General features: G+C 36.2%; 2 protein-coding genes across 9 annotated transcripts in view; one reads left to right on the plus strand and one right to left on the minus strand.

The window, feature by feature from the left end:
• Window positions 1-3,067, plus strand: part of LRRC39 (leucine rich repeat containing 39) — a 20,380-nt gene extending 17,313 nt beyond the window's left edge. For 2 of the 3 annotated variants that reach the window (XM_009247398.4, XM_054530830.2), the window contains exon 8: window positions 2,405-3,067. In XM_009247398.4, coding sequence (XP_009245673.2) covers window positions 2,405-2,460 — 56 coding nt within the window. In that variant the 3' untranslated portion in view covers window positions 2,461-3,067. Of the gene's footprint in view, window positions 1-2,066; window positions 2,223-2,404 lie in introns of those variants that run through there. The other variant, XM_063718388.1, reaches the window with a different exon arrangement.
• On the minus strand, window positions 1,015-18,368 carry TRMT13 (tRNA methyltransferase 13 homolog). Of its 6 annotated transcripts, XM_009247391.4 has the most exons (12): window positions 18,120-18,198; window positions 17,933-18,031; window positions 14,538-14,584; window positions 14,380-14,446; window positions 11,798-11,860; window positions 11,254-11,323; window positions 10,991-11,097; window positions 10,484-10,651; window positions 8,300-8,372; window positions 7,360-7,434; window positions 3,176-3,608; window positions 1,015-2,874 (listed from the first exon to the last, which is right to left on the minus strand). In XM_009247391.4, the coding sequence occupies exons 2-12, from the start codon at window positions 17,954-17,956 to the stop codon at window positions 2,679-2,681; spliced, it is 1,323 nt and encodes a 440-aa protein (XP_009245666.2). In that variant the 5' UTR covers window positions 17,957-18,031; window positions 18,120-18,198; the 3' UTR covers window positions 1,015-2,678. The 6 variants fall into 6 exon arrangements, with proteins under 6 accessions (XP_009245666.2, XP_063574447.1, XP_002810604.2 ...); XM_063718377.1 differs by having other exon boundaries at window positions 17,933-18,368; XM_002810558.5 differs by lacking the exon at window positions 17,933-18,031 and having other exon boundaries at window positions 18,120-18,266.
• Between the last annotated feature and the right edge of the window lie 81 nt (window positions 18,369-18,449).

The following is an 18,449-nucleotide window of genomic DNA, read 5'->3' on the forward strand; positions in this document are numbered from 1 at the left end:
AATGACAGAGTTTTTCAGCTAGAGGAAATAATTTTTACTAACATTCAGTGTAGGATGTTTAGGAAATGGTGATTAGATTTATTGCAGCAAGGTCATAGAAGCAATAACAAGGAGACAGATTGGGGGAAGACAAGCAAAAAAGTCATAATTGTGACCTAGTTTTGGAAAGCAGAGAATATATAAAAGACAATTAGGAGACAGAATTGGTAATTGAATGAAGATGAGAAAAGGCAGTTTATAATCAATGTTTTTGGTTTAGAGGGCAACTGGTTAGATGGTGGTGCTAAGATGGAGAATAAAGTACAGAAGATGGGTTGGCGAGTAGAAATCAGGTGGTAGAGGCAGAAGATGATTTCTAATTTTGGCAGTCTTTTTTTTTTTTTTTTTTGAGGAGTTTCTCTCTGGTTGCCCAGGCTGGAGTGCAATGGCGCAATCTCGGCTCACTTGGCAACTTCCACCTCCCAGGTTGAAGTGATTCTCCTGCCTCAGCCTCCTGAGTAGCTTACAGGCATGCGCCACCATGCCCCACGAATTTTGTATTTTTAGTAGAGACAGGGTTTCACCATATTGGTCAGGCTGGTCTCGAACTCCTGACCTCAGGTGATTCACCTGCCTTGGCCTCCCAAAGTGCTGGGATTACAGGCGTAAGCCACCACATCCGGCCCTTAGCAGTAAATTTGATGCACCTGTGGAACATGCAAGACGTGGTAATTCTGTAGGTGAATCTAAAGTTCAAGAAGAGGTTTGTTGAATCTGAAAATTCTGCAGGACAAGAAATAGCTGTATGCATATCCCACATAGTCACTTTCTCATGATACGTGAAGACAAATTAACAGTTAGGAAAACAATAATCCTGACCTAAGGCTGGCATGTTGAAGGGCAAACTTATCTTCCTTTAAGGTACTTGATACCATTATCAGAAACATACCATTAAGCTAAATGGGCCATACAACTGTTCCTGTATAATTCTTGGGTGTATATGTATATTTTATGAAACATAAATGAGATTATGCCTGTTGTAGAATATTGTTTATTTCTGGGCATAAATTGTTGAATGTGCAAAACAAATTTTATGACGCAAATTAGTATTGCTTGACACAATAAAAAAAGGTTAATTATTTAATGATATATCTTCATTTAGGTTCCCTTGATTGGGGACATGGGTAACTAACTTAAACAAACTACCTTATTTTAATAACATTTGACATAAAACTTATAACAAGGCAAAAAAAGTTAACAACTGAAAGAGATAATAAAATCAAAGCCTATTATGTTATTAAAAATAGATTCATGAGTTACTACCACTACTATTACTAGTTAATATTTATTGAATTACTCTGTGCTTAGAACTGTTCTATGCATTTTACTTGTGTTATCTCATTTGATGCTCACAACAACCTTGTGAGGTAGGTATTATTGTTATCATCATCATCCCCATTTTAAGAGGAGGAAATTGAGGCACAAAGAGATTAAGTAGCATGCCCAAGGTCGCACAACTGAAGATGGTAGGGTTGGAATTTGAACCGAGGCAGTCTGACAAGACATATGAGACTAAAGGCTAGGCTTCTTATTTACAAATCATGTAATCATAGAACCACAGGATAAAAATAGTTATCTCAGAATATCATAATATCTAAAATTAGTAATTCTGAACCTTTGTCTTGGCAAATGTACCATCAATTAAGACAATTTTTACAAATAAAGGCAGAAACAAAATAGGGATAAGATGCAGAAGAGAATAACAGTCCTACCATATATTTGGTTTAATATTTGCTTGTGCATAGAAACCAGTCATGAGTTAAATAAGGCCTAAATTTGAGGTTTTTGGTTTCATTATCTAATTTCTACTTTATTCCAAATTATTTTCCCAAACAGAAGAGAACATACTTATTGTTTGTGCCTATATATGTAAAAAATGACCTGATAAAAGATATGAGATAGCTAATCAACTTCAGAAGTTATTTCAAATTTGTGAATTATGTTTGTAAGTATCTTTTTGGAAGTTCTAACTAGATAATTATCCAACAAAATAATTAAGTGAAATAATCTGTTTTCTTTGAAAACAGCTCTTCAGTTTTGTGTTTGTCATGGACAGATTCTGACAATATATACATGTATGGCTCTGGAAATTTGAAGGTGACTTCATTAATTAATTTTGTTTATTAATTGTGAACATCTCTGAATTGTTTGCATTTGAGAAAATCACAATTGTGCTTTCCAGATCTGTAGGGAAAAATGTCCACATATAAGTCAAATTCTCAGATTGGCCCTTGTTACAATCAATCACTACCTCTTGAACTTGAGAAATAAAAAATATTAAATGAAATCAAAGGAAGATAAATTTCCAAAATTAATACAAACAGAAATATGCGAATTATGTGTTGACATGTTATGTATGTTTCAGATCACCAAGTCAACGGTTCAACTACTTTACCAATCTCCATAAATACGGATGGATAATATAATTCAAGATGCCCTTCTAAAGAGGATTACTTTGGTGAATTCTCTAATGTTTGGATTTCTGAAGTAAAAAGAAAAGCTATTACCAAAGTTTAATGAGGCCACAGCATTTTTTAAAGTTCATATTATTTGCTATTTAAAGTATATATTTTTTGATATAAAAATATAATTAAAAATTTTTTTTTGGTGGAAGACATGATGCTCAAATTTCTTTTCCATTAAGCAGTTGCTTCTGGTGATGAAGAATGATTTGGTAAAGCAGTTAACAAAACATTTTCCAAAGACACCAGAGGGTCTGTATAGTACTGCAAAGCAGGACTGAATCCCTTCTGCTGCAAATACTGGATTCGACCTTGGTCAATCAGCAATTTACAAAGATGCCCTATTTTCTTCTTTTCTTCAACACCAAGAAGCCTAAATGGAATAAACACACACAAAACATTGTTAAAATTTTGCAAAAGTTTATAAAAAATTATTTTTGTCACTTCTATTTATTGAGAGACTGTTAACTAACCCATAATGTACTAAGTACTTTGTCCCATGCTTCCAAGACACATTATATTTATGACCACAATAAAAGATGTGTATATTTTATCTTATTCTAAAATTAGATTATAAAATACATTTTCCTGAATTGTTGATAATAGTCATCTAAAGTACAGTATAATACAACATTTCTCCTTTAGTATCATGCGTTACAAAAGTAGTCTCTTACCCAGGCAAACTATCAGCGCCATCATCTGTGATTCTGTATCCTCCATCATCATGCTCTTCACTATCATCATTCTGATTATCTTGCCTCTTTGTAGTACTATTTGAGGTTTCCAAAGATGTCTTCCGCATCCCACAAGTTGCCCAACTACTCATTCGCTGGAAATAGTGGAATTCCACTGCTCCAAGGCCTAGAGCCCTGAAATATTCTTTGCCCACATAATGTCTCCAATCACACCTGTGGTGACAACAGAGTGCAATAACAATGCCAGCCACAGGGTTCCACTTCTCTGGGACATTTTTTTCATTTCCTTCCTTGGCCAAAGTGTAAATTTCTTTTTCTGTTTTATCATTCCTTATGCGTTTGGCTAAAGGTTCTTCATTCCTTTCCTCAAAACTGGCAGCATAGGTTTCAACCAAACATCGTAATGCAAGATCTGCAAACACAATTATGTGGCCCCCCCAAACCACATCATCTTTAAAAATAAATATTTTTTACATTTATTAAGCAGTACTGTTTTTAAAAACCCAACAATAAAAACAGCAAAAACCTACTCAGCTTTATATTTGTAATAATTCTATCATGAATTATCAACTTCATTCAAATTTGCTCTTCTATCTTCTCAATTTCTTTAATGATTTATTCTGCATAAAGTCTACTTCCCAATAAAGCTATCTGAAGCTTAAGATCTACAATTTGAAGAACTTTTACCCAGCTACCTGAATTGTCTCTCACTTTTCCTACCTTAGCTGAGGAAATGACTTGTATAGGAAAACTTTATTCACCTACACTTACATTCTAGTTTAAGAAAGGAAAAATGAAGGAAGGAAGGAAGGAAGGGAGGGAGGAAGGGCAGACAAATCTGTTTAGGCTGATGCTAGGTCAAGATGCTTGTCTTGAAGAGGCTCATAGCAAATAGTGATGAACTGAAGAGTTGAAAAGAGGGGGTCAGAACAGAATCTGGAAAGTAGGCCTCACTGAGTAGCCTTACTGTATTTATTCATTTATTTAGCAAACATTTACTGAATGCCTTTCATGTGCAAAGCATTGAGGGTGCAATTATTAATATACACAAACTTAAGAGGCAGATGTACTCCACATTACAATGAAAACATTTTAGTATATTTTAAAACTAAATAGATGAATTTTTGATGACTATGGCTATTTCCCATCGAAAACTCCTACACTGTTGACAATATTGGAAAGACCCAAAATGTAGGACCCATATCTTCTTAATCATTAGATTGTCATGTTGTGTCTGTTCAATCAAAAACATATACATATTTTAAAATTTTATTACCCTAAGATATCACAAATAACTATTAAATGATCTGATATTTCACTAGTAAATTTAATTCAATATATGAATTTAAGTCAACATTAGAAACCCATTATTTGTAGAAAGTGATAGCTAATCTATTATTCATAAACTATTATTTTCTGACAAAATACATTTAGTCATTGTTTTATTCATATTTGACTTAAGTAAGTGATTTTCAGAGATGTGAATAACCAGATATATTATTAAAAGAATTAAGTTATTTCAGGCCAGGCGCAGTAGCTCATGCGGGCTGAGGTGGGCAGATCACGAGGTCAGGAGATGGAGACCTTCCTGGCTAACACAGTGAAATCCCGTCTCTACTAAAAATATAAAAATTAGCCGGGCGTGGTGGTACAAGCCTGTAGTCCCAGCAATTCGGGAGGCTGAGGCAGGAGAATCGCTTGAACCCGGGAGGCGGAGGTTGCAGTGAGCCGAGATTGTGCCACTGCACTCCAGTCTGGGTGACAGAGCGAGACTCCGTCTCGAAGAAAAAAAAAAAGAATTAAGTTATTTCAGAATTAGAAGGAGCTTTAGCAATTTATCTCAATTCATCTTGTATAGAGAACTTAAAGGACAAAGCCACATATGCAGAAAGGGACAAGAAAACACAGCAAATTGGTACCCAAGATTATTCATTCATTCAAATATTCACTGTGTTCCTGTTATATAGCAAGCATTGTACTAGTAATATACCATATACTCAAAAAAATTCAGAGCATGGTGGAAGAATTAGATATATAAACAGATAATTAAAATACCACAAGGTAAAAATATGCAGAGGGTATTATGATAACACCAAGGAGGCATATCTTATTTAAGGGAGTTCCCTGAGAGTGGTGACAACTGAGGTGAAGGATGAGTAAAAATCGACCAGTTTGTTTTGTCTGGGCGAGTGGGTGAATGGGGGTGAAATTCCAGATATAGTAGAAATAGTACAGTATATGGAAAAGCACACAGGGTTGATGTTGCTGAACAGCAAAGTAGGAGACAGGGAATGCAAAGAGAGGAAGGCTGAAGCCAGATTGAGACTAAAACGTTATGTCAAAGAGTTTGGACTATATCAGGAAGTACCAAAGAGTTTAAAGGGAAAGACACATTAGTTGTGTAGCAGATGGGTCTGAGATTGATTGACCGATTGAGATAGGGTCTTGCTCTGTCACCCAGGCTGCAATGCAGTGGCGCTATCCCAGTTCACTGCAGACTCAGACTCCTAGGCTCAAGTGGTCCTCCCACCTCAGCCTCCTGAATAGCTGGGACTACATGCACAAGCTATCGTGCCCAACAAATTTCTGTAGAGATGGGGTCTTCCTATGTGCCCAAGCTAATCTTGAACCCCTAGCCTCAAGCAATCATCTCACCTCAGCCTCCAGTGTTGGGTTTCCAGGCATAAGCCACTGTGCCTGGCCTGAATATTAATATTTAAAGGACAGACGTGGAAGGAGACTGTGAAATAAACAGAAAGAATGGCATAGATGTAGGGGAAGAACCAGGAAATAAGAGTATCGCAAAAGAGAAGAAAATGGAATTTCAAGAAGGGTAAGCAACTGCAGCAGAGACAAAAGGAGGATTCAGATACAGTGAATCAAGGGGAAAAAATTATGTGGAACATGAGAAATGGCCACTGTAGGTCAAAAAAGTGTACTCCCTCCTACCCCCAGGATGGAACTGGTTTACTTTAGAAGACTTTTATGAGGCTTAAATGAGATAAGGTATGCAAAAGTACAGTCATGCATTGCTTAACTATTGGTGTATGTTTTGAGAAATGCATAGGCGATTTCATCATTGTGGGAACATCAGAGTGTACTACACAAACCTAGATGGTGTAGTGTAACCTACTACACACCTAGGGTGTATGGCACAGCCTATTGCTCCTAAGCTACAAACCTGTACAGCATGTTACTGAACACTGTAGGCAACTGTAACATAATGGTATTTGTGTATCTAAATACAGAAAAGATACAGTAAAAATATGGTATAATTTTATAGGACCACTATCATATATGAGTCCATTGTTGACCAAATCATCGTTATGTTGTACATAACTATAGTCTTAAAAACTATGAAGGCCAACACAAATATATAGTACTCAATGCCATTTCCAGCCAATATGAATAATATCTATGGATGCTCCAAGTAATCCATATGGGTAGATGATGAAACTAGCAAAAGTTAGGAAGATGATGTAACAATAATTAACATTTATTGAGCACTATTATGTGCCAGACATTTTACATGCAACCTGGTAAATTATTAATACATTAGTATCTTTGCTTTATAGATGAGGTAACCAAAGCTCAGAAAGGTTAAGTAATTTGACAAGGTTACACAACAGAGCTGAAGGCTAGACTATCTGATTCTAAAGCACATGCTGTTTCCACTTTACCATGCTAGACCTGATGGATCAAAGTGCTAAGACAAGACATCTTAGATTTTTTTTTTTGGTCTAACATTTATTTTTTTCTTTTTCCCCAGAATCCTGAAACACAATAGTCTTTTAGTAGAAGAAGTTTCTGAGTTCTTCCTAAGCAACTACTCTAAAAAAATCAGTAGCTTCTGGGTGGAATCATACAGTTTCCATAAATGGTCTTATTTTCCTTTTCTGGTTGAAATTTAACCCAAAGAACTTTAAGGTCTAATGTGATGCAGTATTTACATACAAAACTCTTAATTCATCCTGCAAAATGGCCAAAATGAGCAGATAAATAGGAAAGCTATGCATCTAATAAAGCACAGGGCCAGTGCTCTATAAAGATTATTGAGTTGTAAACATAAGATAGCTATTCAAAAGAGACCACTGAAATGGTTGGGGCCAGGTTAGGCCAAACCTTAATGCATTAATGTAAACATTATCAGTATGTTTACATACCTGTTGCCATACCACACAGATGCTTTCCAATTCCTACTACAGGTAGTTTTCCTTCTCTTAGCACAGGAATCTTGTCTGAAATGGAAATGACAATTAACTGTCTAGTGAAATAAAGTACATATTAATGTGGCCTTCCAAAAGAAATAACTAATTAGAGTCTCTGAATTTTAGCCTGAAAGAGACTCAAACAAAAAATTATCACTTTATGGAACCCAACATATAACATAAGAATTTGTTTAGGGTTCATAACATCAGAAAGTTAATATATTCAGCTAAATAATTTTAAATACACTGATTTCTATACAAATGCTGGGTTGCTTTTCATGGCTAGATTAAAATTAGTGAATGGAAGAGGTTGCAAAGATACGTTTGCATTATTTTCTTTGGATAATCTGAAAAATAGAAAAGGTATAAAAAGGGCACTACAGAGGTTGATTGAGGAGTTTGTGTGTGTGTGTGTGTCTGTGTGTGTTTTGTGTATGGAATATGAATTCCACAGTGATGACTTCTTTTCTTTTGTACAATTTAAAATTCTAGGAAGTATCTTCTACACATTAGCTAGGCAGAGAAATATCTCATTTTCTTTCATGGTTTAGGTAAAGTCATGTTAACTGCAGGCAGAAGGCTAGTTTATAGTTTGAACAGACTCAAAATTAATTTAAACAGGACAAAGAAACAACATAAGTACATATTATAAAACTTTTAAACTCTTCCCTAATATAACACTTCATTTCCATTTGATACTGAAAATTTTAAAAATTCTCAACCTTGATTCAATTTATATCTATTTAAACATTATATAAAACATTCTATATTAACAATGGATTGATTTGACTGTTTTCCCTGAAGCACCGTTCTGCATGATTGGATTTCTAAGCAACCTCAGAGTTTAAAACAGTTATGATTTATTTGTAGACCAATGGAAAGTTACACAACTTACTCAAACACAAGTGTTGAATATCAATTTGAAGTCTTTCAAACACTGAATTTTTCTTTCTGTGTTTTCCATCCACCTGCACAAACAGAACATTATTGTAATAATCACTTCTTACGTTTAAAAAAGCTTTATGAAAATAAAAAGATTTTTATTGGTTTTCAAAATTCAGAGCAACAGAATATATTTAAAAATTAAGATTGTACATTCTTTGATGAGAACTTCAAAATATCACACTTTTAAAAAAAGATTTGAAAATGTGTATCAATTATTACATAGACATTATTTCCTTTAACCCTAAAAATTCCCAGTTCACCGACAAAGGAACTGAAGTTCGCAGATCTTAAGTGATTTATCTAAGATTGTCTACTAGCTCCTTTATCTTTGTCACTCCTGGTATACTATTTTTGGTTCGCTCCTCTTCTTGCTCTCCTGGAAGATCACAACCATTCTAATCTATACCTATGTGCCCACGACCTGCTGATCTACATTTGTGGCTCAGGCCTCTCCAATGGGCATCAGATACTCAATTGTGAACTAGAAAGCTCTACTTCACCAGCAAACTGGGCACATTCAGAACTGAACTCATTATTTCTGTCTCCAAAACCATCCCTCCTCTTGTGCCTCCTTTATTCCTTATCTCAGGAAAGAACACCACTTAGTCACCTAAGCCGTAAAAATCCTCCCGAAAATTACTCATCTCTCATATTCAATTACTAATAAATCACCAACTATTGTGGCTTCCAACATCTTACTGTTTCTCATACTCTTGCCCTCCTCTGCATTCCAATGCAATAGCTTTAGCTCTGGCCTCTTTCTTACTTGGATTGTTGGACAAAAATTATCTTTATTTTTAATCTCTCTACTTTAAGTATCAGACTCTTCTAATATAGTTTTAATGGTGCTGCCAGGATAAACTTTGAAAAATTTCCTTCTACTTTACCAACTCTTACATATTATTTCAATCTCATCTCAACTGTCACTTCTACAAAAACTCCTATGACCCACACTAGACTGAGGTTGGTGCTCTATCTTCATGCTCCCATAGGATTGGGTACTTACCACTATCAAAACACACTTAGCATACTGAACACAAATATTTATATGTCTACTCCACTAGACATAAGCTTCTTCAAAGCCAAGAACTAAATCTTTTTTCTATTGTATCCCCACCAGACAGCAGCATAGTCAAGCTCCTTCCTTAGCATAAAATATGAGACCTTCTATAGACTAGCCATCCTCTCCAGTCCCATCATTGCTGAACTCTACTTTGCACCATGTACTCCCATTATACAGGAATGTTTCCATGTTTTCCTGTTATTTCAGGTATTTGGTTACACTGTTCTTGCTTCCTAGAATGCTTCGCAAACTCTCTAACAAACACCAATTCACCTGTCAAGATTTAGTTCAAGCATCACCTTTTCTACATAGTCATTCTCCATCTCTTCCCTGCAATAAAACTTGTCACTCCCTTCTTTGAAACCATGCTGTACTCTGTGCAGACCTTTCTCATATTTTAACACTTTACTACAATCATTTATGTATTTGCCTGGGTCTCTTTTCTAAATATTAGTAATAAAGTGGCTGGGCACAGTGGCTCACGTTTGTAATTCCAGCAATTTGGAAGGGTAAGGTTGGAGGATGGCTTAAGCCCAGGAGTTTGAGACCAGCCTGGGCAACAAAGTGAGACCCTGTCTCCACAAAAAATTTTTTAAAATTACCTGGGCATGGTGGCGTGGGACTGTAGTCCCAGCTACTCATAAGGCTGAAATGGAAGGATTATATGAGCCCAGGAGGTCAAGGCTGCAGTGAGCCAGGATCCTGCCACTGTACTTCAGCCTGGGTGGGGCCTGGCAGTATGCTCAAAAATTGTTTAATGAATGAAGGGCAAGTGGCAAAGACAGGAATAGAACCCAAGACTTTTAACTCCTAGCTTGAGCTTGGTTCTTTCTATATATTTTTCTGTCTCTGCAAATAATTCTAAGAATTCAGATCAACGGACTATCAAAACTTAGATTAAAAAATTCACCTTCAGTTTGAGTTATCAATACAATTACAACTAATAAAAAGCTACAACAAACAGATAAAATTCCTTTCCTTTCTTTTAAGAAACGTTTCTATCACTTTTTTCCTGAATACAAAAAATGAAAACAAGTTTGGTTACTAATATAGAGCAATGGTTTCACTTACCTTGAATCTTGTGGTCACCTTTTCCACTAGGATGAAGTGAACTTTTTCAGCATCTTTTAAGGCAGTATCAACCCAATGAGATAATTTTCCCTTTCCCGCTCCAAACTCAACAAAGCATCTTCTTGGACCAAGTAACTTTAAATTTTCAATGTTACCTAAAATAGAAGCCTGCAAACTTCACAAGATTATTTTATAAACTAGAGTAAACACATTTGGTTCAAATGGGAAAACAGCAAGGTAATTTCTACATAAGGCAGTATGTTTACATTGATAATTTGTATTTGACTTAAAATTTTTCTCTCTTGCTTTTAAATATTTAATATACGGTACTCAGAATCATATCCATGCCCTCAATTTTTTATATATGTTTCTATATATTTTTTGAAATGAAAATATTTGGCACCCTGAAAAGGTAAACAAAATAAAATCTTATTAATAATTACATTTAAAACAGTTATAACAAATGAACAAAAGCCATGTTTAGTAGTTACTACAGCCTAAACATACCTGCTGTTTCAGGTGCTTGGTTGCAGAATCACCATTTTTAGGGTCATTAAGTGCATCGTGTAATGCTGGATGGGACATAATATGATCTTTAAGTGTAGAATTCAAACCTGTGCCAAATATAAGCACAACAGCTTAAGCAGCCAAACATGTAATTGTAGGATTCTGAACAATAGTAGTAACATATTTTAAACCAGAATGGTATCAACTCATATACCACCTAATTACTCTAAAATAACTGAACTTGCAACTTTAGGCAGTCTTACCTTCACTTGCTTTTCTCAATTTCTTAATTAACTTTTCCAACTGCTCTTCAGACAGAGAAGAAATTGGAACCTATATACAAAAATAAAACTAAATAATGTAGCCAAAAATTGCTTTAAAGTAGCATTAACAGAGACTGAGTAGAGGTTTACCAATTGGGCAAATCCCATGACAGCTTAGGCTTTCTCTCTATCAAGCCTTTTCCCTAAGCTGCCATCAGAATTGTCCAACTGCTAAACTTCTACTCCGTCTTTGCTGTGCTACTTTAATTTTCCTAACTTCCTCAAGGTCAAGAACAAGTCTAGGCTCAGAAGGGTTCAAGAATCAAAGGGGATTCAGGGCCATATTGTAGCTTCTTTTGTTATGGGGCATGAGCTAGTCTGGGTCTAGGAACTAACCATCACTAACAATATTAAGTCTACAGGAAAATGCATTCTAAATTAAAAACAGATTTACTTGAGACAAAAATTAGAACATGGCTTATTCGCATCATGAAGAGAGCTTATAAATACCTTTTAAAATTAAATATTAAGTCAATGTACTTACTAATTGTTCAGGTATTTCTGTTTCATCCCTTAAGCCTGCATTAATATCTTGAATATAGAAATCCTTAACAAAAACAAAACAAAACCATAAAAAAACTGTTAATAATGTAAAGCTCACAAAAATTAAACTAAAATACTGATTCTTCCCTTTATCCCCTGCTCTGTACCTGCCATCCTCCCTTCCTCCATTCATTTCTTCATGAAATCACTATTGAATACTTACTCTAGGCCCTAGTTTGCTTTAGGTATTGGGTACTCCACCACAGCAGATAACAAAAGTGACAAAAATATGTGTTCGTGGATCTTATATTCTAGTGAGGTGATTATCTGAATAAGCACTTACAGTTTAAAGAAATTCATTTGTAAAACTTATTAAAAGTTCTACAGCCTAGACTACTGACAGCATACACTGAGAACTGTAATAATTTTGTCTTATAGTGCTAAAGTAAAAACAGCAAAGTACTAACTACACAATGCTGCTTATCAGACATGCAGCATGACCAAAAACAGATAAGACATAGATATTATAACAATAAGTCTGATTTCTTCTATTTTAAAATATTAATTAAAACTTGAAAATGTAAATGTCCTGTCACACTAGTTATTTAAATTAATGTAATAAGGCCAGGCATAGTGGCTCAGGCCTGTAATCCTAGCACTTTGGGAGGCCAAGGCAGAAGGATCCCTTGAACCCAGGAATTTGAGACCAGCCTGGGCAATATAGGGAGACCCTGTCTCTAAAATAAACAAACAAACACACATAATGAAATCTTTCTAGTCTGGCTTCAGAAATACAGATTCTAGGTAAGGATCTGTATTACCATTGTCCAACAGAACTTTCTACAATGATGGAAATGTTCTACATCTGCTCTGGTCAATATGGTAACCACTGAAATATGACTAGTGTGACTAAGAAACTAGATTTGTAATTTTATTTAGTTTTAATTCAAATTTAAATAGACATATGTGACTAGTGGCTGCCATACTGAACGGTGTGGATCTAGATGAATGAAAAAGTACTGTTTCTACAAATCCTGTTTCAAAAGTGAAAATAACTCTTGGGGACATTATGTTATGTGTAGTAAATGGACTTTTGTTACACGGAGGCAGAAAGGTAACATCCTGATTTTGTGTTGCTAGCTTTACCTATATGGACAGAATGTGTGTTGCTTGCAATGGAAACTGGTGATTGAGTGGAATGAGTGAAGACTGCAGGAATTACAATGTTTTACTGGATAACTGAAAAAAACTATTAATAGAAAACTAGCTGTCAAGTATTAGAATTTGGTGTACTCTTAGTTCAAAATGGTTGCCAAGAGTGCTCCAGGTAACTTATGTTGTAGATTAGATTTTTAAATGTGAAAACTATTTATATTGGAGAAATTTATAACCAACTAACTTTTATTTAGTATACAATATTTTAAAAAATTGTTCACCAGTTTCCCAACGTAAAGCAGAATAATGATATGCCTTTACCTGGGTTCCAAGTGTCCTACTCTACATAGTGAATCAGATAAATACTGCTTTGCATTTCTTTCTTTGTCTCATCATTCCACTGCTTTTCTCCATTTCCTTGCCACTGTGTGTTGGTATGCAATGAAACTCACCCAAGGGTTTCCATTTTTAATAAATTTATCTATTCTCTCAAACTTTTCTCTGAACACATATTGCACTTGCTTGCTTTAACTGAAACCTGGAACTTAGGTAAGGAAGATATTTGCAAACAAAGCCAATGTTCTCTCTTTCTATTAAAAGGGCTACGTCCTAAGTAGGTGGTGGTGGTGAGGGTCACCATTTTTCTTCTACACCGTCTTAATGTAAAAATACTTTCTAAACTTATGCCATCTGGCCTGGTGGTTCTCAATTGGGAGGCATTTGAAAATGAATGGGAGTATTTTGTTGTCAAAAGTAACTGAATGGTGCTATTGCAAGACATCCTCCCATAAGTCTCGATTTTCTATGAGTCTTAGAAGTAGAGGCACTGATTATCTTTTTTCCCAGACTACCTTTTCAAGGGAGCTTGTATACCAAGCACCCTTGGAAGACAGAAATGGTGTCACCTGCTGGATCGCATGGCAGCCCTTATTGTACAGCATAATAAATGTCTACTTATGGAACAAAAGTCAGGCAGGTTTGCCTACTACCCAATTTAAAAATATTTGTATTTCCTGGCTGGATTTGGTGGCTCACGCCTATAATCCTAGCACTTTGGGAGGCTGAGGCAGGAGTATTGCTTGACACCAGCAGTTCGAGACCAGCCTGGGCAAAACAGCGAGAACCCCATCTCTACAAAAAATAAAAAAATAAGCCAGGTGTGGTGTCGTCTGCCTATAGTCCCAGCTAGTCATGAGGTGGAGGTGAGAGGATTGCTTGAGTCCAGGAGTTCAAGGCTGCAGTGAGCTATGATCACACCACTGCACTCCAGCCTGAGTGACAGAGTGAGACCCTATCTCTTTAAAAAAAAAAATTATAATTCCTGAGCTTGGGTTCCTCAGCTATGAAACAAGTACATTCCATGTGCAGCATCTACCAAGGCATTACATACCACATTTCACCATTCAATTTTACTGATCAAACACTTACAGGTTTTGGTTTCTCTCTTGAGTTACATTTTTTCAAATGCTTTGCTAGTTGATCTTCATATACTGTGCTAAATTTAAAGAGAAAATTATTTCAAATGAGATTTGTGCCAATTACTGTTTCCAGCACAAAAAAAATATCCATATCTGATCCACACTTACTGTTTTGGATCTAAAGGACACAGGATTCTTTTCCGAGCATCTTCTTCCTAATAAATTAAGAGATACATTTATTTAAATAAAATATCAAGTTTATTGCTTACAGATACCAGATATAACTGCAGTGTCTCTGTAATCTCAAAACAAGGTAAGGAAACCTTACAGGGACATAATGAAAAGTTGGCAAAATCAGGTCCCAAGGGTTTAACAAAAACTCTCCAGTGTAGCTGGCTTAAATGTATATGAACAAATACTGCTTTGGACAAACAAGGGTCTATAGCTCCAAACAGGGTATAGAGAAGGCCTACATATGGTGTCTGAAATCTAAGATAGTATCAACTATTATATGTATGACTATTTTATGCACAACCAAGAAAGAAAAAAATGCTACCTATTTCATGTTAATTGACAAATAGTTGTATATATTTATCACATATTAGGTTGGTGCAAAAGTAATTGTGATTTTTATAGCAACAAAAATAATATACACTATTATTTATGTATGGTTTTAATACAACATAATGTTTTCAAATATGTATACATTGTGGAATGGCTAAATCAAGCTAATTAACATGTATCGCCTCATATACTTATCATTTTTTGGAAAATGCTGCCCATTGACATATGGATTTTAAGATGTATCCTGATTTTAGAATGTTAAAATGTAAAAATAAAGTTTCTTAGAAACAATGGAACATGGCATTTTAACCATTTGGATGTGCCATATTTTACTGGCTTTGCAACTTTTTAGTATCAGTTACATCCTACTCATTCCTAAGTTACATCACTTAATAACTGGGAATACATTCTGAGAAATGTATCTTTAGGTGATTTTGTCATTGGGAGAACATCATACAGTATAGTAACACAAACCTAGATAGTATAGCCTACTGTACATCTAGCCTATATAGTATAGCCTATTGCTACTAGGATGTAAACCTGTACAGCATGTTACCATACTAAATACTGTAGGCGATTGTAACACAATGTATTTGTGTATCTAAACATATCTAAACATAGAAAAGGTACAGTAAAAATAGAGTATTATAACCTTATGGGACCACCATCATATATGTGGTCTGTTGTTGACTGAAATGTCATTATGTGGCACATGACTATATGAACTGGGAAAAAAGAAAGGAAAATTGATAATGTTGGCAATTCTACCCAATATTCCACATGAATCTGTATAAATAGGGGTTGTATAACAGTTAAGAACACAGGCCAGCCAGACTGCCTAGGTATGATACCCAGCTCTATCTACCAGCTATGATCCCTATGACCTTAGGTAGGTAGGCTTACTGCCTCATCTGAAAGATGAGAACAAAAATATGTCTTACCTTCTAAGGTTTGAACAAATTGAGCTAATAGTTTAAAAAAAAAAAAACTGCCTAGTACAGTGCTGTACATAGAGTAAGTGGTGACTAAGTGTCTGCTATTATTATTCTTTTAAAAATTTATTTCTGTTCGAATGTGCCTCTCAGCATGTCCATGAAGCTATTCACACTGAATTTCATGGGAAAGCTAAGAAATTTTCATTTTTTTTTGGAAAATACTATATATTCAATAGAAGAAAAAGAAAATACTGTATATTATTTCTTCCTTTTTGCTGACTTTAAATCCTAACCTCCATGTAAAAGACTATTCTAACCCCCAGAGCCTAACTGTAGCATAGGAAAAAAAAAGCACATTTAAAATTTATTAGTTGAATTTAGAAACAGGAATTCTCAATCTTGGCACTATTGACATTTTGGGCTGGTAATTCTTTTGAGGGGGTGAGTGCAGGCGGCTGTCCCGTGATTTGTAGGAGGTTTAGCAGCATTTCTGGTCTCCATCCATTAGATGTCAGTGATACTCCTCAGTTTGCCAACCAAAATGTCTTCATTTTGCCAAGTGTCCACTGGAGGCAAAATCAGTCCCAGTCGAGAACCACTGGATAAAAATGAGTGGTGTCATCACAGCTATATATGACACTTAAAAAAAAAGATGGAAACACAATATCCAGTTACATCATTAATTACAGATTCAGGAGGATAGCCACAATTTAAAATGAGATAGCAGTCCTGAAAAGCGTTTCCACTTGATGTTTTGCGGTCTCTCTTCAAGGGTCTAATGACAACATGTCGCTCCTCTCTAGGAATACTAATCAGCTTGTAAGGATTTATTCATATTCTACTATCATCACTATTTGTATTCACCTTCCATATATCTGGATAAGGTGGAGTCTAAATCCTTCTCCTATCGTAACTCTCATTCTTCAACAAGGGATATTTGCCAGTCCCCTCAAAACCAGTCAATACACTATGGGCATAATTCAGAGTTCCCACAACAAGTCACGTCTCCCATATTCCAAAACAAGAATGTCCTTGTTTCAGTATGCTTCACTTTTGGTAAATGCCAGTCAAAACAAAATAGGAAGTAGACTACAACTACGATGGAGAGTGGCAGATGAAGGGTGTCAGGGGACTGATCTGCACTGGATATTGTCTAGAAGAATAAATTCCTTAAGAAATAAAATAACGCAAATAATACTGAACATTCAGAAGCATGAAATCAGATGCTGATTGCTTTGGTTTATTCTTTATAGTTCTGTGGAACTATAAAGACATGCTCTCTTCCTATCAGCATTTTGCTCCTCTGGTTTTTATTTTCCCATCTCATATATATCCTAAAATAATATACATATATACAAATATAAAGTGTTTGATAGTACATTTATATGCATAACTATTATCAAACAAAATTGTATGCTTTGTGCTCAATTGTAAAAGGTCAATTCGTATATATTTAAAAATCTTTCCTTCCCATTCCAGCAAAGTTGCATTCTTAAAAACTGTAAGTCGAAAAAATTTTTTTTTTCTTTTTTGAGATTCAGTCTGGCTGTCACCCAGGCTGGAATGCAGTGGTGTGATCCTGGCTTATTGCCACCTCCACCTCCTGGGTTCAAGCGATTCTCCTGCCTCGGCCTACCGAGTAGCTGGGGTTACAGGCGTGCACCACTACGCCCGGCTGATTTTCTTATTTTTAGTAGAGAGAGGGTTTCATCATGTTGGCCAGGTTGGTCTCGAGCTCCTGACCTCAAGTGATCCGCCCGCCTCGGCCTCCCAAAGTGCTGGGATTACAGGCGTGAGCCACCGCGCCGGGCCTCAAGTCTAAATTTTTAAAAGAAAGTTTCTTCCAACCGCATTCACGAGAAGTACTTCTCTTTCATGAAATAACAATTAGAACACAACTAGTGAAACCTTCGGGACTTCAATCACTACTTTTTCTAAACCACCACTTTCCAGCAGGAAGACGGAGCGGTAGCTTGGGGTAAAAATTAAAACCTATCATTACTATGAGTTAAGATAGAGATAAATAGATCAAGATAAATGGGTCACTGCTGGCGCTTTACTTACAAATTTCTCATCACTAGAACTCATAATCGCTCCGCAAGGAGGGCAAAACTGGGTTTATTAAAGTGAAAGCTGGAGAATCCAGGGGACACAAGCAGAAACCTGTCAAAGAGGGGAGGGGCCGGGTTCCAGCACCGACAGGACCAGGATACTTATTTCCGACTCTTGAGAGAGTAGGGCGATACCACACCTCCGCGGCTCCAGCGTGTTCACCACAAAATCTTTTCCCTGCGGCCACCACCATCCTGCAGAACCGTTTCTTCTTTTCCACGTAGTAACCGCATCTACCCTCAGCTGAAAAACCGGGCGCGTGCGGCGACGCCGCGGAGGTCGCCATAATTCAGGGCTCGATTCGATGTCCAGCATCCGGCAACCAGAAGAAAAGTTAGAAGCTTCCTTCGGGTCTCCTTCCCTTAACAAACATGGCTGCCTCAGCCCCTGCCACACAGGTTAATGCCCGGAACTACCACAACCGTCTTCCCCTTATCCTCCGCAGAACCGGAAGAATCCGATGGTGGCT

The sequence above is a fragment of the Pongo abelii genome, chromosome 1 (genome assembly GCF_028885655.2).
Source record: "Pongo abelii isolate AG06213 chromosome 1, NHGRI_mPonAbe1-v2.0_pri, whole genome shotgun sequence".
Lineage (NCBI taxonomy): Eukaryota > Metazoa > Chordata > Mammalia > Primates > Hominidae > Pongo > Pongo abelii.